The sequence below is a fragment of the Athene noctua genome, chromosome 7 (genome assembly GCF_965140245.1).
Source record: "Athene noctua chromosome 7, bAthNoc1.hap1.1, whole genome shotgun sequence".
Lineage (NCBI taxonomy): Eukaryota > Metazoa > Chordata > Aves > Strigiformes > Strigidae > Athene > Athene noctua.
This window is the reverse complement of record NC_134043.1, coordinates 11581718-11607112: the sequence shown is the minus strand read 5'-3', so window position 1 is coordinate 11607112 and position 25395 is coordinate 11581718. Positions and strand designations below refer to the sequence as shown.

Here is a 25395-nt window from a genome sequence, read left to right as displayed (position 1 = left end):
TCTCCCAGCTTGAGAAAAATTAACTCTATCCTAGCCCAAACCAGGACAGTTTCCACCCCTTATTCCATACCATTTACATTATGCTCAGGTTCCCAATACAGTCTAAGCAATCACCATCCCTTCCCCCGGTCTCAGAGATATATACACAGATATCATTGTCACAGTCTATGGGCCATCCCTCCAAAATGTGTGGCGAATTCATTTAGTCCATAACTTTGGGTTCCATTTGTCATGATAGTCCTTTAAGGCAGGAGGGATGAAGTGGAGTTGGCTCAGTCAGTATAGCAGGTGACCTTGAATGCAGCAGGAGGATGGCGTGTAGTCCCTGCTGCAACTGGAGGTCATTTGGGGAAGTATACACCCAGTACATACTTTTGCATCTGTGTAATCTGTCTAACCATCCTCCAAATCTTAATATACAATACTAATATAAGCAGTAAACATAGAATTAGGAAAATCATGACCAGGTGAAACATGGAATGAAACAGTCCTGTTGCTGTTGGTGACCATCCAAATAAGCTTTCCCATCATCGATATTCTCCATCCTTTTTGACTCTCATTAGCGCTTGATGTGTTTATTTTATATCATGCTGGACCATGATAAGAGTCTTTTATCCATTTTTTTGTGCTTGTTGTAGGAGGTCGATTAAGTCAGGATGTTGGAGGAGCTGCTCGATTATGGTTAGGTTCATGCCAGTAGGTGTATGTCATGACTCGTGATATAATTAAAAGATAAGTCATCATAGGTAGTTATTGGCATAGAGATGTAAAAATCACAACCAATAATCATAGAGAAGTTACACATGCATAGATTGAACTTACTGGTTTTGTTACAGACAAAATCATCTACTAATAAAGAATCACATAATGTTCACATGGAAGCACATGCTTTTCCAACATATATGACTATGGCTTCAGGGGTTTTGTTTGGGTGGATTTCAAAGTGACAAATGCTTTGTTCAGTATCAAGACAAATGTCTTGAGCTTCAAGAGTATTGCCTTCACAGATGGATCCTCATTGTTTTTGCACAGTACATGCATTTACATCATTTTTTTGCCATTTTCCCTCCATCTGGTGGCCCGTACTCTAAGGGATAGAGTATGTTTCCATTGTGATTTAGTCCTAACGCAATGATTTGGTATATGTTGTACACCAAAGCATTGCTTACGGTGAAGAGAAATGCAAAAATCTTATCCCTTTCTGTGTAGTGAGTGAAGCTGACCAATTGCCACCATGATTGAAATTCCCTTTCAGATTCTGAGGCATTGTTCCAAATCAATTTACTGATCTCAGTGGGTAGGGTTCCACCTTCTCTAATAATGGCTGCTACTATAGACTGTATCCACAATTGTGCCTGGATACAACTCAAGGAAAGCGAAGTATTACTTTGGGTTGCTCTGAGAGCTTGATGATCATTTTCTTCAATTCGTTCCCAGTGAGGTAAAGTGTCTGATAGAAGCCACTGACTTGCTCCTAAGGCTGATAAAGATGATTTTAGTGGGTGTTCCAATTTGATCAGGTCATCGGTGGTAGCAGTTAATTTGTTCATTAGGACTTCAGCATCTATGGTGTTTAGTATTCCTAATCCTGTTCCAAATAACTAAGTGGCATCCTGTTGTGTACACTGTGATTGTTTTAAAGATCATACATGTAACCATGCTAACCAGCCAGTGTAAGCAACTATCAAAGAGGCAAAACAGTCTGGTTCAACCTCTGACACATCAATTTGTAGTGCTAGCTCTGCACTTCTTAGAGACCAACTAGGGTTAAAGAGAACTTGTTGTTGTCCTGTATTTTTAATTATGTAAGGACCAGTGTTATGAATGCGAGGAGACAATTTAATAGGAGGTCAAGTTGGTAAAGATGGTTGTTGAATTTGAATTTTGAACCAGAGAGCCAATCTGGAATAAATTTTGGAGTTTGCCAAAATACATGTTATGAGTGCTGAGCAGAATATAGTAAAATTATACCAACATTTGTGCCCAAAATGACAGGTATGTGTGTTATCATGCCCATGCTTTCCTCCAATATAGTCTATGATAATACGTGAACCTGTTGTACACTGAGTGTGATTTTGAATTTGGCATCCTATTGAAATAGTTTCTCCCCTTTAAGTATGAAATTTGCCAATATTTTTCTTCAGTTTTTATAATCCATTTTTGGAAGGCAAAATTATTGCATAATGCTACTATAGACAAATTTAGAGATTCGGCAAGATGAGTATGGGGTGTATATCCATTGTAGCGTATATGAGCGTGGATCCATGGCCATCCTGTTGCACACAGGTTACACATACTACACGTGCCAATTGTAAAATCGAATAGTAGTTCTGTGTTTCTATGGCCCCACATACAAAATGCAATTACAGGTTTCGTAAAGGTAAAATTGTACCAACAATCTAAATTTAGTTCTGTTACTTTATAATAATCGTTGTTTTCTGGTTCAGTAAAATCAGCATAAAATATTTTAATTTTCGTTGGCCTGTGGTAAGTAGGTCCATTGATCACTCAGCATCCAATTTGTATTCTTGCTCCTGTCATGGCTTGAAGTTCAGTCATCCACTGAGAGTTGTTCCATCCCCATTCATTCTTTGCATATATTTCCTTTTCATGTAGGACTAAAATAGCAAGATTTAGACCTGTCTTGTCTTGTAGTCTTCCAATACTTCTAGTGTACCTTAGTGATGCCAGGTCCCAAGGATTTGATGTGTGGGCCATTGTGAGTGTACTTACTCTCATGAGGATGAAAAGAAAGTGGGAAGAAGAGGCATATAGCCACAGTCGTTGTAGCAATTGATGTATGATCACAAAATCAAAGAATCCTTGAAGATCATCCAGTCCAACCATTTACCTAACACTGACCGTTCCCAACTACACCAGAGCCCTCAGCACTATGTCGACCCGACTCCTAAACACCTCCAGGGATGGGGACTCCACCTCTGCCCTGGGCAGCCCATTCCAACGCCAAACAACCCCTTCTGGAAAGAAATGCTTCCTAATATCCAGTCTAAACCTTCCCTGTGCAATTTGAGGCCATTGCCTCTTGTCCTATCACTTACTACTTGGTTAAAGAGACTCATCCCCAGCTCTTTGACCCTCCTTTCAGGCAGCTGTAGAGGGCGATGAGGTCTCCCCTCAGCCTCCTCTTCTCCAGACTAAACCCCCCCAGTTCCCTCAGCCGCTCCCCGTACGACCTGTGCTCCAGACCCTGCACCAGCTCCGTTGCCCTTCTCTGGACACGCTCAAGTCATTCAATGTCCTTTTTGTAGTGAGGGGCCAAAAATTGAACCCAGTCATCAAGGTGCGGCCTCACCAGTGCTGAGTACAGAGGTCAGATCCCTTCCCTGTCCCTGCTGGCCACGCTATTGCTGACATCTTGGCCACCTGGGCACACTGCTGGCTTCTGTTCAGCTGGCTGTCAATCAACACCTCCAGGTCCCTCTCTGACTGGCAGCTCTCCAGCCACTCCTCCCCAAGCCTGTAGCGCTGCTGGGGGTTGTTGTGGCCCAGAGGCAGCCCCCAGCATTTGCCCTTATTGAAACTCCTCCAGTTGGGCTCAGCCCATGGCTCCAGCCTGTCCAGGTCTCTCTGCAGAGCCTCCCTACCCTCGAGCAGATCAGCACTCCTGCCCAACTTGGGGTCATCTGCAAACTGACTGAGGGTGCACTCGATCCCCTTGTCTAGATCATCAATAAAGATGTTAAACAGGAGTGGCCCCAACACCGAGACCTGGGGGACACCACTCGTGACCAGCTGCCAACTGGATTTAACTCCGTTCACCACAACTCTTTGGGCCCGGCCAGCCAGCCAGTTTTTTACCCAGCGAGGCGTGTGCCCATCCAAGCCTCGAGCATCCAGTTTTTCCAAGAGAATGCTGTGGGAAACAGTGTCAAAGGCCTTACTAAAGTCAAGGTAAACAACATCCAGAGCCTTTCCTTCATCCAATAAGCAGGTCACCTTGTCATAGAAGGAGATCAGGTTTGTCAGGCAGGACCTGCCTTTCATAAACCCATACTGACTAGGCCTGATCCCCTGGTTGTCCATTATATGACTTTTAATGGCACTCGAGATGATCTGCTCCATGACCTTCCCTGGCACCGAGGTCAGACTGACAGGTCTATAGTTTCATGGATCGTCCTTTCTGCCTTTCTTGTAGATGGGTGTCACATTTGCCACCCTCCAGTCCAATGGGAGCTCCCCAGTTAGCCATGATGGCAAGGGAGAGAAAGGGTAGACACAATGCTACAAAGATTCTCATATTAAAGATGAGGATTGTTTTTACAGTGCTACTGGTGGGCTTGCTGAATGTGATGTTTGTTCCCATGATGTTATTGGTGGAGTTGGTCATTTCTGAAAAGGAAAGAAAAGAGAACTGTCGAGGGGGTGGGGGGTGGGGTGGCGGGTGACCAAACAGGTTACCCCTTAGGATGCAGGATAAATGATAAATCCATCTAGTACCGATTTTATGTTTTATTTCATTACTGTCAATAGCATCCCTTGCTAGAAATCATAGGATCATAAAATGGTTTGGGTTGGAAGGGATCTCAAAGATTGTCTAGTTCCAGCACCCCTGCTATGGCAGAGACACCTCCCACTAGATCAGGTTGCTCAAAGCTTCATCGAACCTGGCTCTGAACACTTCCGGGGATGAAGCATCCACAACCTCCTTGGGCAGCTTGTTCCAGTGCCTCACCATCCTCACAGTAAAAGACTTCTTCCTTATATTTAGTCTAAACCTCCCCTCCCTCACTTCCACCCATTATTCCTCATCCTGTCATCACAGTCCCTTGTAAAAAGTCCCTCCCCAGCCTTCTTACAGGCACCCTTCAGGTACCAGAAGGCCACTATGAGGTCTCCCTTGAGCCTTCTCTTTTCCAGGCAGAACAAGCCCAACTCTCTCAGCCTGTCCTCATAGGAGAGGTGTTCCAGCCCCTGATTATCTTGGCAGCCCTCCTCTGGACTCGTTCTAACAGTTCTATATCCTTCTTGTGTTGGGGGCTCCAGAGCTGGATACAGTATTCCTGGTGGGGTCTCACGAGGGCAGAGTAGAGTGGCAGAATCACAGAATCATCCAGGTTAGAAAAGATCCCACTATCCATATCACCAACAAAGATATTAAACAGCACCAGTACCGATTCTTGAGGGACACCACTTGTCACCAGTCTCCACTTGGACATTGAACCATCGACTGCAACCATTTGAGTGTGGCCTTCCAACCAATTCCTTATCTACTGAGTGGTCCACCCAGCAAATCCATGTCTTTCAAACTTGGAGACCACGATGTCATGCAGGACAGTGTCAAAGGCCTTGCACAAGTCCAGGTAAATGACATCAGTTGCTCTTCCCTTATCTATCGATGCTGTCACTCCATCATAAAAGGCCACCAAATTTGTCAGGCAAGATTTTCCCTTAATGAAGCTGTATTGGTTGCCACCAATCACCTCCACATTATCGATGTGCCCTAGCAGAGCCTTTAGGAGGACCTGCTCCATGATCTTACCAGGCACAGAGGTAAGACTGACTGGCCTGTAGTTGCCCAAATCTTCCTTTTTAAAAATGGGAGTGATTTTACCCCTTTTCTAGTCAGTGGGCACTTCACCAGATTGCCATGGGCTCTCAAATATGATGGAGAGTGGCCTAGCAACTTCATCTGCCAGTTCCTTTAGGATCCATGGATGGATCTCATCAGGCCCCATAGATTTGTACACCTTCAGGTTCTTTAGATGTTCTTGAGCCTGATCTTCACTGATAGTGGGTGGATTATCCTTCTCCCAGTCCTCCCCACCTTCAAATTCTACATCTTGGGCAGTGTGGCTGAAGCCCTTGCTCGTAAAGACTGAGACAAATAAATCATTGAGAACCTCAGCCTCCTCCATATGAGCAGTTCTCCTGATCTCTTCCACATCTTCCCTAGGCTTCCTTTTATCATTTACATGCCTAAAAATGTTTTCTTATTTCCCTTGATGTGCCAGGCTAGATTTAATTCTATCTGGGCTTTTGCTTCCCTAACCTGATCCGTAGCTACTCAGACAACTTCTTTATATTTTTCCCAGTCTGACGGTCCATCCTTCCACCTTCTGTAAGTTTTCTTGTTATCTCTTAGCTTGTCCAGGAGCTTCTTAACCATCCACACAGGTCTCGCATTCTTACCTGCCTTCCTCTTTTTTGGAATGCATTGATCCTGGGCTTGGAGGAGGTGATCCTTGAAAAATCTTTTCCTTCTGGCCAATTTGTGATCATTTCTAATATTCATTGGCATCTGGGGCTTCCTATTCGAGCCCATTGTGTGATCAGTGTGACCCTTTTACTCCACATGGCATCACAGCTGCATGGTGTGTAGAGGGGACACTCCCTTTGAACATCCAGCCCAGCACCAGCAGTCAGGGTGTCAGCAGGAGCTGTGCTCCAGTACCAATCATTTCTGAGGCAGCTCAAACCCCTTCATATGCTGCCAATAGCTCTTGTTCAGTTGGAGCACGGCAGGCTTCAGATCCTCTATATCCACAACTCCAACACCCCAGGGGCCAACCCCGAGTTTCCCCTGGTGCTCTCTGCCAGAGACTGCAGGTAGGGCCATTCTCCCCGGCTGCAGTGTAGAGCACATTTTTAACATCTCCTACTCTCTGAACTGGCCCCAGGGCTACTGCATGAACTATTTCCTGTTTAATCTGCTCAAAGGCTTGTCGTTGCTCAGGACCCCATATAAAAGTATTCTTTTTCCAGGTCACTCGATAGAGAGAGCTTAAAACCTGACTGTAATTTGGAATATGCATTCTCCAGAAACCCACAATGCCTAAGAAAGCTTGTATTTCCATTTTGTTAGTTGGTGGGGACATAACTGTTGTTTTATTAATCACACACATCAGAATCTGATGATTTCCATCTTGCCATTTTATTCCTAAAAACTGAATCTCCTGTGGAGGTTCCTTGACCTTATCCCGCTTTATGGCAAAACCATATCTCAGAAAGACATCGACTATTTTCTCCCCTTTCTCAAAAAAAGTTCTTCTGTTGTATTATCCAGTACGATGATGTCATCAATGCATTGCATGTGTTCGGGGCTTCACCCTGTTCCAGTGCAATCTGGATCACTCCATGGCAAATGGTGGGTCTGTGTTTCCATCTCCGGGGCAGTCAATTCCAGGAGTATCGGACACCCCTCCACGTGAAAGCAAACTGTGGCCTGCACTCTGCTGCCAAAGGGATTAAGAAGAACTCTGTTAGCAATATCAATCGTGGTGTACCACTTGGCTTTGACTCTCGTTCATATTGAAGCTCTAGTGTATCTGGTACAGCACCACCCAGTGGTGGCGTGACTTCATTCAGGTCACCATAGTCTACGGTCAATCTCCACTCTCCATTAGACTTTCTCACTGGCTATATGGGGGTGTTAAAGGGTGAGAAAGTCTTGCTGATGACTCCTTGGCTCTCTAGTCAACGAATCAATGTCCTTTTTGCAGTGAGGGGCCCAAAACTGAACACAGGAATCGAGGTGCAGCCTCACCAGTGCCGAGTACAGGGGTCAGATCCCTTCCCTGTCCCTGCTGGCCACGCTAGTGCTGACACAAGCCAGGATGCCATTGGCCTTCTTGGCCACCTGGGCACACTGCTGGCTCCTGTTCAGCCGGCTGTCAATCAGCACCCCCAGGTCCCTCTCTGACTGGCAGCTCTCCAGCCACTCCTCCCCAAGCCTGTAGCGCTGCTGGGGGTTATTGTGGCCCAAGGGCAGCCCCCGGCATTTGGCCTGATTGAAACTCCTCCAGTTGGCCTCAGCCCATGGCTCCAGCCTGTCCAGGTCTCTCTGCAGAGCCTCCCTACCCTCGAGCAGATCAACACTCCCACCCAACTTGGTGTCATCTGCAAACTGACTGAGGGTGCACTCGATCCCCTCATCCAGATCATCAATAAAGATGTTAAACAGGAGTGGCCCCAAAACCAAGCCCTGGGGGACACCACTCGTGACCGGCTGCCAACTGGATTTAACTCCGTCCGCCACAACTCTTTGGGCTCGGCCATCCAGCCAGTTTTTTACCCAGCAAAGCATGTGCCCATCCAAGCCACGAGCAGTCAGTTTGAGTCATCTATCCTGGCTATGTCCTCTCCCAAGATCTCGCCCACTCCCAGACTTCTGGTGCGGGGGGATGTTGGACAGACAGCCTTGATGCTGTGTGAGCACTGCTCAGCAGCAGCCAACTTGCTGCGCTGTCATCAACACCTTTCTAGCTACCAACAAGAGCACTGCACTATGAGGGCTGCTATGGGGAAAATTAACTCCATCTCAGCCAGACCCAATACAGAGGGGAACTGACCATGCAATACGCAGAGGCAATTGGTTGCTGAGCCCAGCGCCAATGCAATATATATAATGATTGGAAAACTAAAAGATTGAAAACTAAAGGAAGATGCTCAATCACCAGGGTGACAAGCATCTCATTTCTAAGCAATGGATATCCAAATTACCTAATATCCAAAAGGAATGAAGCGGTTTTGTTTTTCTTTCAGGTCACCCTAACTGCAACATCAGCAACCAGAAACTCAGATTATTCTCCCTGGATTTTTGTCCTATCTTATTCATCGTACTGATTTAGAAGGTTGACAATAAATGAAACAACATCATGAGCACTTTTCTTACAATTGTTATATTATATTATATATACAGTGATTGGATCTTACCTAGTAATTACAATATTGCTTGTTTCCTTATCTCAAGGATAGAATAGCAATCATATTGTTCAATTTATGAGTACAACTTCTCAAGTGGACAATGTATTGGATTGTTGGTATTGCTCACCACCCTCAATCATTACATGACAAATTTTGGTGGTGAGCAGAACCTATCCCTCAAGCATCTTGGTATCAACCTAATTTGGCATACTTACTACCCAATACACCAAATTATCAACAACAACCTTTCAAAGCACAGTCATATGCTAAAGCTCCACAGTGCATTACAAAGCCCCAGGACACAAATTAAATTAGGGTGGGGAAGATAAGCAATTTTAATTACACTTCTTATTACAATCACAATGTCAATGTGACACAAGCTTGTATTGATTCTGGAAATCCCATAGACCTGAAATAATGAATCAGCAATTACAAAGGTGGTTTTAATGGACTCTGGCCTCTTACATGGAACATTAATAGTATGAATTGTCAAAGGTACTATTGGCTGTTTGGAAATTAATTTCTGGTTTGTAATGTGATTTTCTTTGTATAAGTTTCAGGAATAGTACCTTCTCGACTGGCGTACTGTTACGTATTTTTGAAAAGCTCATGTTATGAACTTTCACGCTGTATAATTAAATTATAATATAAACTGCATTTTTGACAAATTTTGGAGGTTTGAAGTTCAGATGTCAAAACAGCAGTTTCGACAGATCTATGAGTTCAAACTTGGACGTAATGCAGCGCAAGCTGCTTGAAACATCAATGAGGTATATGGCCAGGGAAGTGTTAACGAAAGGACAGGGTGACTTTGGTTCCAAAAATTTCAACGTGGCGATTTCGACCTTGAAGATCAAGAAGGTCGCAGATGTCCTTCTGCTATTGACGATGATGAATTGAAGGATCTGGTGGAAGCAGATACATGCACAACTGTTCGAGAACTTGCAAAAGAACTCAGGATAAGCATATCAACTGTTTCTGAGCATCTGAAGAAGATTGGAAAGTCAAAGAAGCTCGACAAATGGGTGCTGCACGACTTGAATGAGAATCACAGAAATTGCCATTTTGAAGTGTCGTCAACGCTTCTTTTTCACAACCAGAACGACCTGTTTCCTGACTGTATTGTGACGTGTTACGAGAAATGGATGCTCTACGATAATTGGCGATGATCAGCTCAGTGGTTGGACCACGATAAAGCTCCGCAGCACTTCCCAAAGCCGAATCTGCAGCAAAAGAAGGTTATGCTGACTGTCTGGTGGTCTGCTGCTGGTTTAATCCATCACAGCTTCCTGAATCCGGGTGAAACGATCACGGCGGAGAAGTATGTCCAGAAAATCAATGAAATGCACCAGAAACTTCAACGGCTGCGCCCAGCACTGGTCAACAGAAAGGGTCCAATCCTTCTCCATGATAACGCGCGGCAACATGTTGCACTTTTGATCTGCAACAGTTGAACAAGCTGGGCTACGAAACTCTGCCTCATCCACCATACTCACCAGACCTCTCACCCACCGACTATCACTTCTTCAAGCATCTCGACAGCTTCCTGTGTGGGAGACGCTTCAGAAACCAAGGGGAGGCTGAAACTGCCTTCGATAACTTCATCGCCTCCAGAAGTCCAGAATTTTATGCAACCAGAATAAATATGCTTGTTTCTCGTTGGCAAAAATGTGTTGATTCTAATGGTTTTTATTTTGATTAATAAATTTTATTCTGAGCTGAGGTATGCCACTTCAAACATACAGGTTGAAATTGGCAATTAATTTCCAAACAGCCCAATATAATCTCACTGGTCATAATTCTACATGCTGTTCTCTACAGAGTAATGGTTGGTTTAATACTAATGATGATGGGGGTATATGTGGCCCAAGCAACATATCTGGCTGCATAGAGTGCAACCCCTTTTGGACACTCTGATTAATGTGCTTAACAAAATCGATTTTTTTTTTCTAATTGATGGTGTTCATTCTGCAGACATGGCAATGACTCTGGGTGAAGCTGGTGGCTGACATTTTAACACCTGGCTCGTTCTGGCTTTGTGGTACTACTACCTCTAAAATTCTTCCAGCACAGCGGAAAGGCACTTGTACCATAGCATGTCTTGCTCCTTCAGCATTTCAATCTCAAGATTTGTCATTTAACTTCCAACACAACCATTACCCTGTAGGTAATCAGGGCAGAGTGTCTAAGCCCACAGTAATGAGACCATCTACATTTCCTGTTTGTACATGGGCTTCTTCTAAACTTGGCTGTTGCTGAATTAGAACAAGCTGTTGTTAGTATTTCTGCTACTTGAAATTACCCAAAATGCTACTATGGATGCTTTAAAGAATCTGCAGATGGAGACTAACTCACTCTCACAATTGGCTACTGACACAAGTGAATTATTAAAGAAATCATCGTTGTGGGGTTGACTAGAAGACTTTTATTAATGCTTAAACAATGATCAAATGGTAATTAATCAATGAGTGAATGAAAATCCAGTGGTAATTAAATGGTGATTAAGCAGCAATTGAATGTTAATTAAACTGATTTATCAATGATCTGACAATTATTTAAAAATTATTTAAATGATAATTTAGACAGCGATTAGATGATGATTTAGACAGCAGTAAAACACTACTACTTACTACACTTCTAATAATTAAGTTAGAACTTGATATATAAATGTTGCTAGCATATACTATACCTTTAGGCCTAATGTAAAATGTTGGTTTACCTCATTATAGACATTAGATGCCAGGTAAAGGGCAACCTCAAGGATTAACCTTGAGAGGCGTCCCTGACCAAGGGGAGATCTGTGCAGCCTGCTGCCATGCAGGACAGCTCAATGGCCTAAGGGGGCTACAGATATCTATGACATAGAGTGATTGACTGATAGTCAGCTGCTGCTGGTGTATGTGCAGGTGTACAGCTGTAGCAGTTTTAGTTTTGTCTAGTCCCAGCTTGGGCTGGTACTGTTAGTCCTGTTAAGATGTGGCCTAGACTCCTTAGTCCCTGAGAAGATGTGTCCTAGCACAGCTCTCATGGTTTGCACAGCGGGGCTGATTTCAGTCAGGGCTGCTTGTTGGTGATGTCTGAACCAAAGCGCTGCTCACTCAGAGTGGGTGCACCTGTCACAGCTACCCACATTTGCTGGGCCTTGGATTATCATTTAAGCTTCCAAAGCAGTCTTTGTGTGTTAATGAATAGTACCCGTTGCTTCTACACTAACAAAGCCAACAAACTGAATATGAAGTAAATGTTATCCAGCAGCACATCCACCAAATAGCCCAAGAGCAGCCCCTGCCTGGGGCCAGCCAGGGCCGTCCTCTTGGCTGCCAAATCCTGCAGCATGGGACCAGTGCATCTCAGAGACATTAACTCTTGTCCTGGCTGTAAGAATCATGCTTTTCTGTAGTGTATTGCATATGAAATCACTGTCTCTATCACTTCTATCCACTTGTACCTCAGCCAACAATCCCTCTCAGAAGTTGCAACAACACTGGGCTCAACACAGCCACAAGTCTCCTCCATCTCACGCATTAGGAGACAAGAGAAACACACCAGGTGAGCTGTAGTCTCACTCCTAGTGACCCATCAGTTGTCATAGGCCAAGGGGTGGAGTGATGGGAGCAGCCATAAAGGCAACTGGTTATAAGGGTGAAAATACTAAACAGAAGAAGACCTCTGCTCAAACACTGACAGAGAAAATCACTGCCTCCCTCTTAACCAGAGGCATCCTTGAAGAGCACAGCTGGCATCTCTGAAGTGCAGCTGTGTACCAAGAAATCAGAGACAGCCCAAGACACTTCCAATGCAAAATGTGAAACCGAGGAACTGTAAGAGCAACTTTTGTCTGGAATGGTGAAAAAAAAGTCTGGAAAGGGGGAAAAACGCCCTGAGAGAGGAAGAATTGGTAACTGCCATTGACTGTTCTAAGTGACAGAACAGAAGTCGTCTGGAAATACAAAAATTGGTCCAAGAGAAGAGAAAACATCAACATTATTAACTGTTCCAGGTAAAAAATCTTATGTCTTACCTGAAATGCATCCTCTTTCTCTGAGAAGTGCCTGTGCATGAACCCCTGTTCCACATGACATATCCTTGGTAGAGTGGATCCTTGCCAGGGATGCCAGGCTGACTCCAGACTCCATGATGCAGGTCACTGACCAAGCAAGACTTTGTTGGACTGGTGCCACTTCTGGGATGGGTTTGATGAGCACTTGGTACTGGTAACTTTATATATATATAGGCATGCATTTAAGTAATTACTGATGTGTATTTGCTGCTTTACTAGTGGTAATTCTGTGGTAACTGTAATATTGAAATATAGACTTGTTACTAATATTGATTGTGCTGCTGTTGAAATACATATTTGCTTTCTGGTAGTAATTTGTAGAATAGGTATACTAATCGTAAGTGTACTTGCCTTGATGGTGATGACCTGTAATAAAAATGTAATAAAGTAATTTAGGAAATTAATCTTCCCTGTCCTTGTGCATGATGGAGTATTACAAACCCAGAGTTGCAAACTCTGCCCACCCACAGGCTGGATAACCCTTCTGAGTTGTGACAGTTGAATGGAGGCGTTTCTGTTGGGCTGCATACAGTGGATACCAGCGCTAACTAGTGGGCATGGAGAAAGGGATAGGATGAAATCAAACCTGGTGTCTCTATTGTATTGGTTTGGTTTGGCTTCTTCCAGGCTGGCAGTGAAGAGGAGGTAAAGGAACAACAGTCAGTTCCAGTTCAAAGTGTGTTCAGATACAGAGATGATGCTGGACTGTAAGCACCAGGAGATGCTACTGGGCTGCAGATGTAGTCATTTATGTCACCTTGGTATTTCTTTACAGGAATCTTTGTGACCCTCTCCTCAATACACTAGCTCCTTTGCTTTCCAGGTGGCTAGAGAAATGCAAGGTTAAAGAGGTTGAAGAGTGTGAGGCATTCATCTTTCAGAGCTTGGGCTTAGCCTGTAGCTATTGAGAAACTTCTCACTCCACTGTACAGGGCAAAGAGGATGCAAAACAGGCTCGCCTCACTCCAGCTTGTATTACAGCAAAGGGTTACAGTGCATCTCCACAATTAACAAAGCAAATAATGCTGCCATTGGCCTTGACTTTTGCCAAGGTATGATGTGGTGGTTTCTCCCCCGCCCCCCCCCCCCCCCCCTCCGGCCAAACACCAGCAGCGCAGGGAGAACATGCAGGTGAGCCCCTGCCCCAGTGCCCCATGCAGCAGCAGCCTCCAGCTGTGGGTGGGGAAACAGGAGGAGCTGATGTTGCAATGGCATCCGGATTCCAGCTTGGCCAAACAAGCGCTGACATTTTTCCATCACATGTGACCCGTTGATGCATTCTGCTTAGTTTTCATTCAAGAATGCTAGCTGTGGTCAGCCTGCCTGTATTTACAGACACAAATAAACTACTGCTGACTGAAATACACCATTCCCATGACTGCATTTGGCACTAACCTTTCAAGGTTACCCTGTGTAAGCAGATCTGCTTACACAGTAAAGCAAAGCCTTCTCATTCTTGGCATCACTTCCTTTTTTTTTTTTTTTAGATACAGTTTTGTGGAGAAGCTAAATTTGAGGGGCAGAGACTATAAAAATTAGAAACAAGAAATTGTTTCTTTTATTTATTTGTATAAAGTTTCTGTAGTACCTTCTGATAGTAGAAGTGACGTGAAGAAGGCCTGACCTAGAGGCTGAAGCCTTCCAGCACCCAGGCATGGCAGCTGCTGTCCCCACGGGACAGGCACAGGCTCCCGTGGTGGTGCTCTCAGTGCCTGGCCCAGCGCTGTGGGGAGCAGGATGCTCTTTACTGACAGCAACCAACCTTATTACTGTCTTTCTGCTATACTTTCTTGGGTGTCTGGCCTATGGCACTCTTCCCTCACCTAATTGCTCCCCACATTACTCCCTGGCTACTCTGCAGACTAGCTTGCTGTACAGCAGAGTCCCCCCTTGCAGGGGAAGGAGAGCACTTGCAGTCCTGCCCCCAGGCCTTTTCTCTTTTCCTCTGCACTCTCCCTACCCAAACCACCCCTTAGCAATGAGTCAAACTTCAGCTCCATAGAGCCGCCTTGCTTGTCCAGTCTCTCCACACTAACCCAGCATCCTGGGAAATGCCAAAGCGTAAAGGTAATCTGCAAGGGAAAGGTGGGGCAGGGAGGCACTGCCTGTGCCTTTCCTTTTGGAGTGCAAAGGAAGAAAGCAAAGGGGTTGTTTTTGTTTTTAAACTGCTTGGTCCCTTGCAAATTAACTGCAGCAGAGCTGTGTTCACAGTGTTTGCTGCTTGGGGTGGCAAAGCTGGTTTAAAATATTCCTGCCCATCCTTTCCCTCGGCTTTCCTTCCTGCCTCCCTTTCCATCCCTGGGGCAGTATGGCTTGAGTGAGGCAGTCACATGAATCAAAGTAAAACTTGCTTTGCCTACTTGTGATTATTATTTTTGACTATTTTCTATTTTTCTTCTGTGATAGTGATGAAATCTGTCTTGCCAGGGTGGCATTAGGCAGTTGGATGGCCACAGAAACCTAATGCCCCATGGATGCTCCTTCCCAGGCAGCAGCATTAGTCGCAGGTATTCCACCTGCAACATCTCTACCTGCAGACATTAGCCTGGGCTTCAGTATTGTGTAGAAAATATGGAGCTCTGAAGAGCTGCCCTCAGCAGCACTCAGGCCTGTCCTACTGCTCGTGGCACTGCGGGGAGGAGGCAGCGCAGGCCCCAGCCCACACACGGGTGGGTTACATGAGGGCAGTACCAGCATTTAACCAGAGCCTGCCCTTGCACTTGTGTTCAGGATGTATGTGATCTCCTCCTTGCAAGGGCAGATTTAGTGGAATCAGGTGGGAAGACAGGGTACAGATTTAATTTATTTGGGGTTCTGGGTTTTTTAACCCACCTGATCAGTGCCAATGCTGCCCATTTGTCACTTGCTGCACTCCTAAAAAAATCCCTGTTTCGAGCTATTTTTAGTGTGGTTTGCTGCATTTCTTCAGTACTGCTGGTGGGAGGAGGGGTGACAATAAAATTCTAGAAGGACAGCTGTTTATACTGAGCAAATAAGAGCTTCTGTTTATAGAGGCAAAACAAATTGAAAAAAAAAAAAATCCAGAAGGATGGGACCATGGCTCTTTTCCAATTAGAAGAGCAAGTCAAAACAATGAAAACCATTTGGTTTTGCTTTTCCCTGACAAGCTTTCTTCGGCTGACTATTGCATGATCTGTTCAGGGTGAAGAGACAAGAAAAAACGAAAAAAAAAAAAAGGGAAAAAAGAAAAGCAGGCAGTAGCAATTGCTCTGGCTTCTCTCTCCTGCCGGAGGCTGCAGCCTTGCTGTAGTCTGCATGGGTTTGAAGCTGCAGCTGTCAGCCAGGGTAACCCAAACCCCAGCTCCAGAGGAAAACAGATGGGGTTGGGGGAACAGTTTGAGAGGGAAAAACCCAACAAAACTAAAGCATGTACATTGTGAAGCAACAACACTGGGTTTTATCCAGCTTCCTTTCCAGCCAAAAGCTTAAGGCTCCCCTGCTTTTCCAGCTGGACTCTGCTGGACTCTAGAGCAATAGTGGTAAAAAGTCAGAGGTCTAGATGAGCTGCTGTGTGCTCCCAGCTGCCCTCCTTCAGGCACCCAGGCCAGAAGCCTACTTGCACACCCCAAGGAAAGGGTGTTTAATTTAGTTTCCTCAGCCTAAACTCCCATTTCCCTCAGTCTCTCACCAGTTTCCCGTCTGTTTAACACTGCTGGCATGGAGCAGGAGATCACAGAATCGTCTAGGTTGGAAAAGACCTTGAAGATCATCCAGTCCAACCATTAACCTCACACTGACCGTTCCCCACTCCACCAGATCCCTCAGTGCTATGTCGATCCGACTCTTAAACCCCTCCAGGGATGGGAACTCCACCACCTCCCTGGACAGCCCATTCCAACTCCCAACAACCCATTCTGTAAAGAAATGCTTCCTAGTATCCAGTCTAAACCTTCCCTGGTGTACCTTGAGGCCATTCCCTCTTGTCCTATCGCTTGTTACTTGGTTAAAGAGATCATCCCCAGCTCTCTGCACCCTCCTTTCAGGGTGTTGTAGAGGGCGATGAGGTCTCCCCTTGTGGCACTTCCCACCCTGGGTCAATACCAGGGTATTAAATCAACATATCTTCTGTGGCAGTGACTGCGGCTCCAGCTCCTATTTTTATAGCCATGCTTTCACTGATAATGCTCTATTAATAAATCAGTCAGGCAGCACCACCTGCATTTGCAGGAGCAAGCCCCCGTTCAGTTTGTCATTGGGAACTCAGCAAGGAAACAATGAACTCTACTCACAGAATCATATATGCACAATAGTTTTATTTTATTTTTTTATATAAAAAAATTCCTAAAGACTGCAGAACTCTTGTATCCTAATTTCTTACACAAATGCTTCCAACACCCTCTTCTTTTTAAGCTAATTCCCCCCTAACAACTTGCAATGGCGTGGGTACCCCTGATTTTGAACTAGTCACCCTTTCTAACGGGATATGTCTAAAGCTGCAATATGGCACTTGGTTGACTTAGTTGGCAGGTTTAATACATCCAGAAAGCTGGGGTATGGAGTCGCACATGGCTCAGAGTCCATCAGCACAGGCGGGGAGCCTGCCTTTGTGTCCGTGCCTCCAGAATGAACCAGACTTTTCTCCTTACTGTGCAAATAACAGGCTTTGGTCATCGACCAGTCCTGTCGTAAGGGATTCTTACCCCTGAAGAGGATCCCATCTTCAAGTGGGGAAGCAGCACATACAGTCAAGCAATTGTTCACAGCAGCCCCAGGTGCTGAGACTCCATCAGTCAACTGTACCATTGTAAGACTTGTTGAGCTTGTTGAATGTGAACTCTACGTTATGCGTGGAAATAGGCTTTCGGTAGAGAGGATTGGATGCCTGCGGAGAAATGAGTGGAGAAAAAGAACAAAGGTAAGGAACAAAATCCATGTCATGGCAAAAATCTGTATAATCCCCCATTCCGGCGCCAATTGAGTTACTGCTGCATTTGGCTTTGACTGAAATGCGCCTTCAGATCCAAAAGCAGTGTTCTCTGTCCACCAGACCCACCTTCCATCCTGTCTGCAGGCACAGGTGATGTCCTCAAATGCTGGGCAACCCCACCTGAAGCCTCCCAGAAGGGCTCCCTCATAGACCCGACCAACCTGATTGCCACCACAGTCAGACCTTGGTTCCTGCTCCCTTACCTCCTTCAGCCCTCCAGCACTGCTGGGAAATACATGATGAAACCAAAGGCTGGGCATAATTTTGCAGAATATTTGTAATTTGCCAAGGGGAATGGCAGTGCAATGTGCTGGTCTCTGAAGCCCTGCTGTGTGGCATTGCAGGGCACCTGCACCCCACATCCCTTGCTCCTTCCCCCTTCTCCCTCGCTGCGGAGCTGTTTGCAGCCTGTGCATCCCTAGAGCCTCCCTGTATGCCAGCAGCACCTCCACCCCACGCTCACCATTTCATATCTGGCCCGGGAGCGTTCACTCTGGAATCGGTCAAACTCCCGTCTGTCATGAATGGTGACGAGCAGCTTCCAGAGCCCCAGCAGGATGATGCCAATCAGGACCACACTGCCAATCACCGCCAGCACGATCGTCACAGCACTGGGGGCTGAGCTGCATGCTGGCGACAAGGGGAAGAAGGTAATTAGCTCAGTGCGAGCGTAGCCAGGATCAGGATACCAGGACATAATGACCTGGACTGCAGCCACTGAGCAAGTGACCTCAGGGCAGCGCTAACAGCAGTGACAAAATTGAACAAAGCAACAGTCCTCTCTGAAACCAAAGGGATATTTTTTTTTATTAAATAAATTCCTGTCTAGACGCAGTTCAAAGGCACAGCTCTCATGGATGTCACCAGGGCCAGGATATCATGTAGCACTTCAGGGGAAGAGCAGTGTTGCAGCGCCACCGTCCAACAGTGATGCCTGGTTTTGAATGCCAGGTAACCCATGTGGGACACAGAGGTTTAAAGTGCCTCTGGCAAAAGCCAGCTCAGCTTCTGGCCCACGTGGAAGCAAATTATTCCTAGGCACTTAAATAAGTACGTTAACTGTCAGCTAACCAACTGGTCTTTCAATTAAGTGCAAGCTGCAGCACAAATAAAATAAAACATGCATTATCTCAGTCTTTCCCATACTGGCCTGTGCCTCAGAGGACCAGAGCAGATTACAAGAAGCTACTGCTGGGTGCTTGCCAACTTGTCCTGCAACACCACATGGGTTTTTTTTTCTTGAGAAACTGCATTGCATGTAATTAAAATACTGCTGGGAAACACAGCTATCTGCAGCAGCCCCAGAGAGGGGAGCAGGGACACACACACAGCCTTTACATTGACTGGACGAGTGCTAGCAGTTTGGCAATGCAGAAATCCATGGGTGGTATGGGGATTTCCTAACATCTTGACTCAACCAGCAGCAGCACCAGGTGTCCCCTTCTGATTTTTTCACTCCCAGTGGCTGTATCTCCAAATCAGTACATGGCATGCTTTTAGCTACATAAATAGGCTGGATTTAATTTCAGCATCCCAAGCTGGCAGCCGCTTGCTAGCAATGCTGGCAGCTCAGGTGCATGTTTCACTCTCAGAGTCCTTTTTTACTAAGCTGGGAGCACTTGGAGCTGGGTTTCAGTACTGCAAAACACTTTATTTTAAATCATCCCTGTTCATCTGCTCACACATACCTTTGTGCAGCCAGTGAAACCAGCCCTTCCACAACCCGCCGGGCTCCCCAGCAGCCCATCACCTCTCCCGAGGCAGCCTGTGCTATTAAAAGAAAACCCAAGGGAGGGCCAACCTGGCTCTTTGAGGACGGTGAGGTTGGATTTCCCACTGGCAAGCTCCAAGTAGGTGAACTTCATGACGCAGTTGTTCACAGGGTAGGCACAGAGGATCGCATTCGGGTCATCTGTTTCTGGAATAAGATGCAGAGTCACAGAGTTTTATTTTGGTTTTCATATTAAAAATAATCCTAAAGACTGCAGAACTCTTGTATCCTATTTTCTTACACAAATGCTTCCAACACCCTCTTCTTTTTAAGCTAATTCCCCCCTAACAACTCATGATGGTGTGGGTTCCCCGATTCTGAACTAGTTACCCTTTCTAATGGGATATGTCTAAAGCTGCAATATGGCACCTGGTTGACTTAGCTGGCAGGTTTAATATTAGGAATCAGCACAATTCTCCCCTGCAAGCTGAGCAGGGCTTCCCAGGGATGCCTGGGAGCAAACAAATGGGGAGCAAGTGTGGAAAGTGGTTTTAATACAAATCATGCAAATTATAACTAAGCAGCATCCAGACTTACTGCTCAAGAAAATGTGGCACTTGGCAAACACGGCACGGCAAACAGATGCAACATCACACATACACACACTCTTCCTTCGCACAAGTCTGCTTTGGCAATAAATGCTGCTTTCTTCTTATTTTGCTAAATGTCTTGAAGAGTGGAAGCTGAAGAGAAAGTGAGAGGCACAGTCACAGCCTGAGAGGACACGGATGGGGCCAGCAGCAGCAGCAGCAGCCCACGACTGGCTTGTGCTCCAGCTGTGCTGAATAGCTCCAGCTCCGGAAACGTTTGAGAAGTTTGTTTTTAAAGAGTGAGATAGAAGAGGAAAATGGGGAGGGGAGGAGGGAGGGAGGGGGAAGGGAGAAGCTGGTTGGAGGAGAGGGTGCAGGGATGGGGGAGTTGCAAGAAATGAGACTACTTGGATTCCCATGGCAGTACAGGTGCTTTTTGTTTGCCTGTTTAACATACTGTAGCACCAGGCAGAGGCTGTCAATGCTCTGGTCACTGCTGCTTCATAAAAGCAATTAAAAACTTTCAGCAAAGCCATCATCTGAGGTTTGCAGCTCTAGCTTCAGGGGTGATTTCAGCAGAGCCACTGCCCTGCAAAGCCACAGCTCGTGCGGTGTCCCTGCTGCAGGGACAGTGCCTGGAGGGAAACGGGGCAACACGCCTGGCCATGCCAGGCAGCTCTGCAGGGGCACAACTCTGCAGGCCTGGATGAGCTGAGAGTCTCGAGGGAGAAGAAGGGATGTGGGAACCCTTGGCTGGCAAAGATGTGACCTTGGCTTAGGCACCTGGAAAATGCTTCCCACAGCTCTCCTCCTCACTTGTATCTGTGCCTGTCTGTCATGTTGCAAAATGATCACATTAATGACCACTGCTCTTCCAGCCCCTTCTCTGTCTCCTGTCTGTCTTTCCTTTCAATACCTTTGACCTGCTTTCAGTCAAAAGATTAATACCCTCCATTTCAACAACACTGAGCCCAGATGCAACTACCCTTGCTGACAGGGTTCCTGGTGTGGACAAGCCTCAGCTGTTCCTATCTCAGGACAGGAGAACTTGCTCTACCTCCACAGGGATACTGAAGGCAGAGCTGGAGAAGTGCTGATTATTACAAAGCAAAGTGCTAATTAGATTAATACTAATAAAACTTCCATCTTTCTTGACTAATGCTCTTCTGAGTTAAGCAGCAAATTTTAGTTCCTTCAGGGGCAGCTGTTTTCACTGTCATCTTTGCACCATTATTCTGTTAAAAGATATGTTGATTAAAGTCTTGATAGTAATGATCTCTTGGTCTTCACTAGGTTTCAGAGATCACACATCCCCAGAGAGTGGTGTGATAGCCCCATCAAGCTTTCAGGTCCATTGATGTGTGCTGTTGGCAGGTTCAGCTCAGCACTAGACCTGTCATGCTCCCCTCATATTGAAAGCTCCTCTCTGGAACCATCAGGAATGGAGATTTAATATTGCAGAAGCAAAGAAGATCCTGCAGAACCCAATGCAAGTCATATAAGCCTCCCAAAAGGCATCATTCTGGCTCATGACTCCAGTGAGAGATGCCTCTGCTCTATGAACTTTGAAGCACTGGCTGCTTCATACCCAGAACCAAAAGGCACATGGGATCTTCCACGATGTGTTCATTGCAACTCTGTATTTATGAAACTCCTATCCTCCACCGCCAGGACTTCTGTGACAAATATCAGCATTCGGCTTCTCAGCAGGGACTTTTAACATGTGCGATGTAACACAAAAGCACTTGAACACCAGGATTTGGCTGAGTCTGCCTGTATAGAAGTCTGTAGTCCCCAAGCACTTTTACTATGAATATTTTGCTTCACCTCTTTCCCTAGCAGCCCAGGTCTCCAAGCTGCAGAGTCCCCTGAGCTACCATGAGCTGAGTACCACCCACAATCTGACTGCAATAGTTCAGCAGAAGAATAAGAGTAGTTCCCCAAAAAAGTCTTAAAACAGAAATTTGGCTGTGTTTTAGTCTCAAAGCCATGCGGGGGGTTTGGCAAACCATAGCCCAGCCTCACCTCCCAGGGCGCAGGCAGCACAAAAGCTGGCTTTGGCATGGTGCAACAACCAGGCAGGAGAGTTGAACTTTAATCCCCAGTATATGCTGGCTCCTAAGAAACACAGGCCAGTCAGCCATCAGGAAGGAGCTTCATGTGGTTTGGAAGTGCCTTGTAACCTCTCACAGTGTGCTGGTGTAGGTGCACTCCCCGGTAAACTGCAGGGAGGATGGAGAGAATGAAAGCAAGTCTCCCAAAGGGAAAGGTAGGAAACACTGCTGGCAGTAATTTAAAAGCTAGACACTGGATATGAGAGGAGTCAATGGGAAAAACATCCCCTGCAGGCAGCTAGGGAGGAAGGGAGAGAAAGGGCAAGTAGGGTAGAGCACTCCCACCTCTGAAAACTATGGGAAAAGAAGAAAATGTCAGATGTGGACAGTAATTTATCTCTGCTAAATCTCCATCCCTCCCTCCAAGGAGTACTACTAAGGTCAGGGTCAGGATTAAAGCTGTCACAGTTTGGGTCCCTTCTACACCCCCAAATAGCAACCAGGGACTCCCAGAATGGAGCTTGAAAAGAGCTTGAAAAGAAGGGGGAGAAAGTCATCTTCTGACGGATGCAGGTGTGGGGTGACCTTTAGAAGAGGACACAAAGGATGGGAGAGAAGCTTGCTGGGGGGACTTTTAGCAGTTAGTTCTACCAAAGCAGAACTCAATTTCTCCAAACCAGCTTTGTTTTCTTTTACAAACTCACTTCTTCCAAGATGAATTCTCAGGAGATTAGGGAATTACTTTTTTGGGTGATACTTTGTCCTTTTGCACTCTCTCACGGCTCATCTAATCTTCTGTCTTATCTGATTTCATCTTATTGTCTTTGCTCCTTGCACTGTCAGTAGTGGTCCTCACAAACCCTCATTTTAAGTTATTTAAAATCAAAGGATTTTTTACTTCAATTAGATTACAGCCTAGAGAGAGGGTCACACATACCACATATACACATATACATACTACATACACACATACATTTCTAAATACCAGGTTTTCCCTGAGGCTTTCTTTACAGATATGTCTTGGTCTGGTTAAGAGGAGTTCAATGCCACAGTCACTGGCTCCCAACATCAGCAGTCCTGTTACTTACCGAGAACATCCACAGTGGTGATGATCTCGTCCTTGCAGTGCTTTTGGCAGGTTTGGTTATCAGCCAGTCTTCCTGAGTTAAACAGCTTGCATTCAATGCAGTCCCTGCAGAAAGACACATGGAAAGGAAGATTAAGCACCTGTCTGAAATAGCATGAACATAGAGATTCACCCCTCAGAAAGGAACTCCCTGGTTGTTGGTCTGGTGGCTGCACATGTGCACCGCAAGGAAAGAACAGCTTCAGGGCCAAGCATCTCCATCTTAAAGATGGGTTTACTCTAGAGGATTCAATGAAGGTGCAAAACAGATGGTAGGTTTGGGGTCTGTTTGCCCTTTGGATGTCAGGAACTGCACATCAGCTACTGCAAATTCCATCCTGCGTGAGATCAAGGCAGACAGCATTGCTGCTCTGTGCCAGTCTGAGGTTGATGTCCAGGGCACCTCCATTGATCCATCATCCCCCCTCTCCCTTCCTCTGCAGCTTGCAGCTCTCTGGGCCTGGTTATTTGCAGCTCAGGGTGCAGCAAAACTGGATTGCCAGACTTTTCTGCAGAGCAGGACAGCATTGGAAATGAACAGGGATGTGAATCTCCAGGAGGACTTGGGCAGCAACACTTGTTACTTCTCTGCCTAGGATACTCTCAGTTTGCTTAGTGTGGACTCTGAGCAGGAGTAGGCTTGTCTGGGGCTAATCACCCCTCTTTAATGAAGCAGGAGTAACTCCTTAGCTGAAAAGTCTCCCAGGAACCAAAAAGCTGCCCTTCCCACCAGTGAGAAGTCCCTTCTGGATGCTCCCCATGAGTACCTTTTAGTGCTACAGACACCTGGGCAGGTGGGACACTTCTCACACGTCTCTCCAAAAGCCCCCGGCTCAGTGCACTGACACTTCCCACAGACGCAGGTGCCCCTGCCGCTGCACATCTGTCCGTCACTGGAAACACAGCCATCTGTCTCGGTGGAGCAGTTGCAGTTGTCCCCGATGTAACCGGCATGGCACTTGCACTCCCCACAGTGACACTCTCCGTGGCCTAAGGCAAGAGCAGGGGGAGGCATCAGCAGCAGCAGCATTCCGGGCCAGCGCTGGGCGCTGCAGATGTCCCTGCGCAGGAGGGACCAGCAGCACAGCTGGAGGAGGCGACTTCCACCTCAAGTCCATGTGAGGAACAACCATCTACTCCTGCAGAGCCCAAGCAGGATTAACTGATAGAGACCACATGCTCCAAGCAGGTCTCAATACTTAGTACCCTCTTACTTTCCTCTTCCCACATGAGGGTTCCCAAGTATCCCCCTCCTTTCAGGGTGCCCCTTTTGCACCCTCCTGGCTCACGCCCATTCAGTGCTTGACACCACCAAGCAAACATTAACACCTGAGAGCACATTTCAGCAGCGTGTTGTCATGAGCCTTTCTTACCCACAGAGTGAATAGTCCTCACCTCTCCTCCTGGTACCCAGCACCATGTAACTGGGCTTTGCAGAGCACTACACCTCCCACTTCTGCAGAAGGCAAGCAGCATCGCTGTCATTCAGCCCCCAGAGCTTCCTAAGCATTACTCAGCCTCACTCACGTGCCACCTGAAGGATCTGGCTAAGCTATGAGGTTTATGTGCAGTTTAGTACCATGATTTCCACTGCTACTGAAGTAGCAAAAATGCTGAGGCTGATGAAGGGTGTCTGGAAGCAGTTTTTGAAATACTTCTCAAACCAGATGTGTCCATCTCACATGCATGGCACACAAATAATTCGGAGTACCAGAGGATGTGGCAGGGTCAATGCAATCTCGCTGCTGAGCACATGAGCCAGACAGGAGGTTGCACAGCCAGACTGTGGCCAGTTTTCTGCTCAGTCTTGCTATGGCATGGGATTTGCTAGCAGAACTGTTGTGCTAGTAAACGGGGGGCCCATGCCACAGTCCTAGTCTCGCCTTCTCCAGGCCACACCACTCAACAAGAAGTTTACTCCTCTTCCATCCTCCCCTGTCCACTGCAGATCCTGAGCTCTGGAGATCAGTTATTACTGCTGGGCCCTCAAAATGGTGTAACAGAGGGGGGCCTCTTGTGAGGGCTTCCATAATTACTAGGCTGGCTGGTGTTTTGTACAAATTAATTTCTTCTTTCTCTGCCTACATCGAGAGATATGAAGATGGGAATGGAACAGTGCTTTCTTGCTGGTTTTGAACCCAGAGTTTAGCAGCAAAAAAGCCTAACAGGTTGACCATTTCATAAAGTCTTTCCTACTCTTCTTCCTAACAGTTTTACCTAACAAGTACTCCCCAAAATCTTA

At 46.2% G+C, this 25395-nt stretch overlaps 1 protein-coding gene across 1 annotated transcript in view; it reads right to left on the bottom strand.

Moving 5' to 3' along the window:
* Nucleotides 1-16983: 16983 nt before the first annotated feature.
* Nucleotides 16984-25395, bottom strand: part of ITGB5 (integrin subunit beta 5) — a 63523-nt gene continuing 55111 nt past the window's right edge. The window contains exons 11-15 of the mRNA XM_074910273.1: nucleotides 23921-24143; nucleotides 23116-23219; nucleotides 19474-19590; nucleotides 18136-18302; nucleotides 16984-17567 (exon numbers count right to left, since the gene is read on the bottom strand). Coding sequence (XP_074766374.1) covers nucleotides 17472-17567; nucleotides 18136-18302; nucleotides 19474-19590; nucleotides 23116-23219; nucleotides 23921-24143 — 707 coding nt within the window. The 3' untranslated portion in view covers nucleotides 16984-17471. The remainder of the gene's footprint in view (nucleotides 17568-18135; nucleotides 18303-19473; nucleotides 19591-23115; nucleotides 23220-23920; nucleotides 24144-25395) is intronic.